Here is a 7,746-nt window from a genome sequence, read left to right on the forward strand (position 1 = left end):
TGTCCCCTGCATCGGCAGGCGGACTCTCAACCACTGCGCCACCAGGGAAGCCCTTTTCATCTAATTTATAATTCTTATAATATGCTGATGTTTGGACAGGTATAATGGCTAGAAAAATTCTATAAAGGATTTTAAAAGATATGTAATTCTCTTGTGATCAGCTAATGCAGTACAGACCACTTTGTTGTCTACGAGTTTAGAAAACCCTGCTCCCAAGATACTTGCTTGTTTTATAGTAGGAGGTGGAATTGATTGCTCTGTAGTAAACAGGAAAAGAGCTTACGTGAAAAGTAAAACTTAGGCGCTAAATAAAAGATGACTCCTGAGTTTTTAACTTCAACTTGAATAGACTTACAGGACTGCTGCAGTGTTCAGAGCCATCTCCTGCCCTTCCCGGAATTTCTCGTTTTGGACTGCTCATGTTACATTCAGCCTCCTTGACCAGAAAGAGCTGTTCATCCAAAGCCTCCTTCTGCAGTTGGAGTTTCTGTACATAGCCTGTTTGGGTCTCCAGTTCCTTTTCCAGGGAAAAGATGATCCTGTCCTTGGCTTTGATTTCATCCATCTGAATTAAATGACACCCATGACATTTTATTTAACAATGCTACAAAGATATGCATTTTTACAATGGTATGAGCTTAACTTTTGTTCTGCTGATTGATATAGGGAAAAAAATCATGAATATGACAAGTATACTGAATTCAGGAATCAGACAAGGCAAGAATATGTAATGAACGGCCATCCTAGACTAATTAGGTGTCAAGGAGGGTAATTTTTTCTCTCTAGTATATCCTATGTAGGTGCTGTGATTCAATATATTGTTTGAAACAGTCTGGTTTGGTTGGATATGGAAAGCAAAAGTTAACTTTAAAACGGGTCATTAGTGTTAATAAAGACAGATGCTAAATATTCTACTACAATGTTTCCCAGGACAATGTGTGATGTTACCTCCTGTTTGGGGGAATGACTTTTGAGTTCAGTTAAAATAGCAGTAACCACTATGAACAGGTCATTTGTAACTGAAGAAGCTACAGTATTTCCAGTAGCCTCATCATTTCCTAAGGCCAATATGTTTGCATTCAAGTGGTGAATTTGTCTTTCCATGGTCCATGTTGTATGGCTCTTTCCATTCCTATCCATTTTTCAGAGCAGCCAGTTCTTAGCAACCATTTTACTATTATAGTCAGAAAATCATGGTTGGGACAAGAACCGGAATAGAAAATATCTGGTATTATTAGTCACTATTTTCCCACCTATAACTGTGGGATATATTTATTGATCCCAACACTCATTTTTGTTAAGCCTGGGCATGGCCTCAGAAATACTTCTCAACTGAAGGCCAAAAGCATTTGATACCAGTTGATCAGAGTTCCACTGGACTGAAAACTTTTTGCCATCCCTGGGTGAGGGCTAGTGAAGTTAATATCTATAAACAATCTCTGAAGACAGCACAGCCATTAGGTAAAACCTTTCTTCTCATTTCATTATATTCCATGAGAATCTTAAAAATGGAAATAGAATAGACATATTTAATACAAACAATATTATACTGTTCTCCTCTTTATAAAAATGTCTCCTTATATATAACAAATCACTTGGTATAAATCTTTCTTTGCTGTGTTCCTAAGACCAAAATACATATTTATATATATTTGGAACAGAAACTGTATTATACAATCACATCTTCCCACATGTAACTCTCTGTGAGCTACTGCCTCCAAGTCACAGGATAAAATATTAGATCATTTTTGGGAGGCCATGGTGCTGTGACATCATCTGATAACTTGGCAAGTAATCAAACGCTGTCCTGTTAATTTGGGAGTAAAAGCATTGTCTTTATTTTATCTCCTTGCAGGAGACTTGAGGCCAGTGTTACTCTTACCTAAGTAGCATGTTCCTTTGTTAGATGTGTCATCTATGGTTTATTTCCAGTTTACCGTAGCTCCAGATCTGTATGCTCTTACTTGGTTCTTAAGCACCCTACATAACTGAACTGGCTGGGAAATCACCCCATTACACCCATATAATCAGCGTCATCATTATAACTGAAATTTATTGATCTTTTTCTACATTCAAGGCATTCAGAGCCTTACATACCTTGTCTAATTTTATAACAATCCTATTATATAGGTTCTGTTATCACCATTTCACAGGTGACGACTGAGGACCCAAAGGGTTAAGAACTTGGTCATGGTCATATGGCTAATAAAGATGAAGCCTGATTTAATATACAGTCTTATGACCCTAGAGCCCATTCTATTTGGCACTATGCTATACTTATGCCATGGTTATCCTTCCAGCATTTTCCCAAAGTGGTTTTCTGCAGACTATCCAGTACCTAGTGTCAAGGAGTCTCTATTGCATGCTGGTTATAAATATGGACTCTGGTTTCAGAATACTGAAAATCTTCCAAATTTCTAGTTAGATGGGTACATACCAGAATTCCCTGGGAAAATTTTCTACACAGAATAGCTCCCATTTCTCTCCTTTTCAGTTCCAAAAATAAAACTGGGTGTTGCAGTAAGAACAGGATTAGAAGGAAAAAATGAAGTGCATCTGTATTAATGAAAAAGTTTCCCGTTTTTCTGTTTGTACCCAATTTTTGAACCAATCTTCAGACAGATTAGATTTTACATTGTTATTAAGAGGGATTTCATGTCTGCTTCTGCAATGTGCTGGTGAAAGGAAATCATGGAAAAAATTGCAGACCAACAGGTAGATATATTTGTAGATTTTACATTAAAAGCATCGACAAGCAGAAATATTTAATGTAAAGCTTCCTTTTCATTTACCTACCTGCTGACTCCAGAGTGCACAGTCTTGATTCTTTCTTCATCAGCCATTGTTGTCTTAAAAACCAAAGGCAGGGCAGAGACCAATATTTCTGCACTGTGTTTGGTCTTTATTGTCAACCAATGCGATAATATGAATTGCAGATAAAGAATTTGGAAAGTGTAGCAAAGGCAATATTTTACAGTCACACTGTATTGCAGTACAAAGAAAATCACATGTTTAGTTTTCTAAAATGTTCTACGATAACCGTTTTTTACATAAAATTGAAAACCTAGAGATATCGTCTAAGGAACATAATTGGAATTCTTAGAATATAAATGCTTAGACCTGGCACACACAAGAAGGAAGGTGTAGTTTTTCCTAAGAAAATATTTTTAGAGAAGCATAAAGTACACTCGAACAGGTGATAGTTAATATATAACCAAGATATAACTAATGCTAAACATTCTGAATATAGATGCATATAAATACTTCTAAGAGAAGGCCAATATGCAACATTATAGCTTTCACACAATAATTCTATTTGTTTGACTTTTAAGCATAGTGAGAGACTGACGTGGCTTTTGGTCATACATATTAAAAAGAAAGACTCAACTCAGTAGGGGTTGAAGGAAGTCTTGGAAATTTGTAATAGCAAATAAGCTATTTAGGAATGACATCCAATTTAAGAATTATAATGGCCCCTATTTTGAGGGGCCCCTGTTTATTCTGGGAAAGAAGATCTATTTGTAAAATGACTAGGGGTTTTATAGCTCTATTTCTTGCTTTCAGACACGGTTCCTGGAGAGAAGACAGGTGAATCCCAGAGGATGTTCCCAGTGGCTGCCATTCTCAGACACCTTGAAAGCCAAAGAAACTTCCCTTTCCCCGGTAAAAACCCCAAAACATTTTATAAATGGAAAGCCTACAAAACATGCTGATTTTGGAAGAGTTCATAATTCAGAATAATTCCATGGACAGCCAAGAAAACAGGAGTCATTAAACCCATACTCTGCATACGTGTGGGGCTGGAAGAATCCAGTTTTCATGAGAAAGGTGACTCCAAAATCTTTTACCTTTTACAATGCCAATTTTGGCCTGGGCGCATCTACTTATCTATTGACCTATCTTGTATCTTGGCCATAGCACTAGACAGAAGGAGGGTACTGTTTATAATCCGCTCATGAAAGACACCTGAAAAAGCAAACCCCAAAGCACTCTGAAGCCTGGAAAGAGAATGGTTCTGCCCTGGGTTACTAACCAGCCTCCGAATATCCCGCTCGGACTCCCACTTGATCTTGGAGATGGCTTCTTGGTGGGACTGATGCTCACTCCTGAGGTCCCCAGCCTTGATTTTATCCGCTTGGATCATATTGCTTAGCGCCTCATCCACCTGCTTCTTGGCCGTTTTCAGGTCCGCAATTTCCTGTAAGAGCTTAAGGCGCTCTGCATCAAACAGTTTCCGGGCCTCCTCGCGGGCCTCGATGGTGAGCGCTGTCCTTACTTTGTCGCTGCTGCCGTCCCGGAGCGCACACAGCGCCGACTTGAGCCTCTGGATCTCCCCGTCCCGCACCTTCACTGTCCGGGCCATTTCCTGCTCGTGCTGCTTGATGAGATTCTCCCGCACGGCCTGCAGCTCCTTCATCTTCTCCTCGTGGAGCTTGGCTTTGAGTTCGGTCACCAGGACCGTGTGCTTGCGCTGCTCCAGCTCACGGATCCTCTTGGCTTCTTGAGTTTTCTCCCTTTCGAGTTTAGATACCTGAAGGCAGAGAGGTGAAATGATGAAAAGAGGTGAGCCTCATCAAACAGGTGTGCTCCTAGGCAGGACTGGCAGCTCAGACCCCTGTGATCTCTTAATGCCTCGTCTCTTGTCAAATTCCAGCCCCCTGTGGAAGGAGCGAGGGGAACCACAGGACTTTTAATGCTGGGAATGCAGTGGGAAAGGAGGAAATACCCGAGGGTGCTTACATTACTTTGTTCAGAAAAATAGTTGATGCTCTGGGGCCTTACTGTTCTGTGTGGTCTGCAGACAAGCAGCACAGGCATGACCCAGGGGCCTGTCAGAAATGCAGGGGCTCCATCCCAGACCTACGAATCAGAGCCTGCAGTGTAACAAATCCCCAGGTGACTGGTGTACACGTTAAAATTAGGAAGCGGTACTATAATAGTCTTCACCCTGGTGAGGAGTTCAAAACAGATCACCTGGAAAGCTTTCTAGACTACACATCCCTAACAAGGTCCAAACTGATAAATGTGGGTGTACCGGGACACCCAGGTTGGTCCATAGTTCAATATTATGATCAGGCTAATAAATTGGTGCCTAACGTGATAGTATAAAATATTCCGTCGCCCTATTTTTGAAGAGGAGCTAATTGCTGCTAAGGGGGAGGTGAGAAATGAAGACAGTTGATATGTCTTCAACCTTACCTTTCTTACTATGGCAACTTGGTTCCACCCCCAAAATTATTACAGGCACACACACACCAGCCCAAAACCCTGCAGGGCAGGGCCCTGTGTTAAAGGCATTCAGTGGCTGTTGTTATTTCTGCTACATGGGTGTCTGCATCCTTCACTATCCCGCACTTTTATCTCCCTCTCTCTCCCACCTAAGCCAACGCTCCAAGGAATTTAATAAAGTATTCCTTTTCATCTTTTCACCTGTCAGGTATTCTGGTTTAAAAAATTCTCCTGTGTTTCGTACTATTTCTAATGATAATATAGGTCTCTTCATAGATTAGCAATGGTACTACCTTAATTTGTCTGTGAGTCCGCCTCTGATTCAGTAGATCAGGGTAGGGCCCCAGCATCTGTAGCTTAAAAAAGACTCACCAGGCTCTTGTTGTACTGTTCTCCTTCCCCCTCATCTCTGCTGCCTGCCTTTGTTCCTCTGTCTGTCGTTTGCACATACACACACACACACACATACACCCACACAGTAACCTGGAAAAAGGGAAGAACTGGGCAGCCCCAGGAGTAATATCTAGGTGAGTGATACTGAGTCTCTGCCATTTGTAAAATTAGAACGTTTCATAAAATAATTAAGAGCCCTTCCAGCTGATAAATGTTAAGATCCAAATTCTTTATTGAAACTATTGTAATTATAATGTAAAGTGTCTGAGATTTCACTTACCTTAACAGTTTACCTACCTTTAGCTAGAACAGGATTTTCTAAGTCCACATGGCATTTTATGAATATTTTATTTTAAAGGCACAGCAATTATTCCTATGTAGGTTATTCTAAAAGAACTCAGGGCACAAGGAGACTCGGCAAAATATGCAGCCAGGCATCCCTAAATGACTATCCTTGGGTCTTGCCTCCAGCCTAGGCTCAGGGCCCCTCCCGGATGCCCTTTAGTTCATATGTTCTAGAGCTGTGCTGTCCCATGCGGTGGCCACTAGCCACACCGAGCACTTGCAATATTGAAAATCTGAATTGAGCCCTGCCCTAAGTGTAAAATACATACCCGATTTTGAAGACTTAGTATGAGGTAAACGTTAATATCTCATTAATAATTTTTACATTGATTACATGTTGAAACTATAATACTTTGGATAAATTAGGTAAAATGAAATATATTATTAAAATTAATTCTGTTTAGTTTTACTTTTTAAAATTGTGGTTATAGGAAATTTTAAAATCACATATGTGGCTTGCGTTTGTGGCGCATATCATATTTCTTTTGGACAGCATTGCTCCAGAGTTCTTGGACGTTCATTTAATGAACCGAGCTTTCTTCACACTGCTGCTGACATTCTCTTAGTAAAGTCCTGTTATGATCTGATTTATGTGCCAGGACTCCTTTCTGTTGGGGAATACAATCCCAACACTTCAGCTGCATCTTTCAGCTCTCAGAAGACTTGGTTGGACTTCCAGCTTCCATTTCAACTCCTCACTCTACCTCTCCAGGCACGGGGGATTATCCTATTTTCTGCACATGCCCTACATCGCTGTACCTGTGTGCCTACCTGAGAGTCTTCTTCCTGACCTGCCCTTCCCTCAGCTCCTTTTGGGATCCTTTCATTCCTCATGACCCAACTAAATGTCACCCTCTCTGATCATGACACCCCGATTACCCAGGACCAAGCTTATTTCTCCTGCATTTGTCTTCTCAGTGCAGTTTGCTAATACCTCCTTACTGGTCTCTTCCACATTTTTCTTTACGCTGTATTTTTTTTTACATACTTGTCTGTCCTCACCACCTCCTCTCCTACCTCACCTCAGACTGGAAACTCCTAGAAGGCTGCCAGTGAGCCTTGTTCATCTTTGTCTACCCAATGGTTGTCAGCACAACACATGATAAGAAGACAAAGAGTACGTGTGGAATTAAAGAATGTAAGCCAATATGTTTCCCTGGCTAGCCTCGTAACCAGAGGCAGGAATAATATATCCTGTCAACGATTTAGAGAACGAACATAGGCTTGCACTGTTACCCAGAGCAGCCCTCATCCATCCCTTCCCTGTATAAAAGAAAAGAAACCCTAACATATAATGTTTGCCCGTCCTCTGTTTGATGTTTCTCTCAGTTCTTCAGTGATGAAAACCTAAATCTAACTTTCCATTTTTCTGCAATGAACTGAAGAAGTATCTTCTAGACCATGAGTGGGGAAACAACAGCTCATAGGCCAAATCTTTCCTGCCCCACCCCCAGTCTTTGTTAATAAAGTTTTATTGGAACACAACCAGGCCCATCCATTTCCATATTGCCTATGGCTGCTTTCACGCTACAATGAAGTTGAGTAGTTTCACAGAGACTGTCTGGCCCACAAAGCCTAAAATATTTACTGTTTTGCCCTTCACAGAAAATGTGTGCTGATTCTTCTTTTAGATAATGCACTTTTTGACATGAGGGGCCTTATTTTTCACTGATTTAGAAACTCTGCAATTTACCTTCCATCTAGGACCTTGGGGAAGTTAACTTTAGCTTGAGTGATAGGAAATGGGATCATCTTCAATTTCAGCAGGTCGTATTTTTT

General features: G+C 40.7%; 1 protein-coding gene across 4 annotated transcripts in view; it reads right to left on the reverse strand.

The window, feature by feature from the left end:
* The window catches only part of JAKMIP2 (janus kinase and microtubule interacting protein 2), a 173,298-nt gene that overhangs the window by 50,126 nt on the left and 115,426 nt on the right, over positions 1-7,746 (reverse strand). For all 4 annotated transcript variants that reach the window (XM_007450076.1, XM_007450075.1, XM_007450078.1 and 1 more), the window contains 2 exons: positions 4,034-4,531; positions 356-565 (listed from right to left, as the gene is read on the reverse strand). In XM_007450076.1, the coding sequence (XP_007450138.1) occupies positions 356-565; positions 4,034-4,531 (708 nt within the window). The remainder of the gene's footprint in view (positions 1-355; positions 566-4,033; positions 4,532-7,746) is intronic.

Source organism: Lipotes vexillifer, unplaced genomic scaffold (assembly GCF_000442215.2).
Source record: "Lipotes vexillifer unplaced genomic scaffold, Lipotes_vexillifer_v1.1 scaffold1599, whole genome shotgun sequence".
Classification (NCBI taxonomy): domain Eukaryota; kingdom Metazoa; phylum Chordata; class Mammalia; order Artiodactyla; family Lipotidae; genus Lipotes; species Lipotes vexillifer.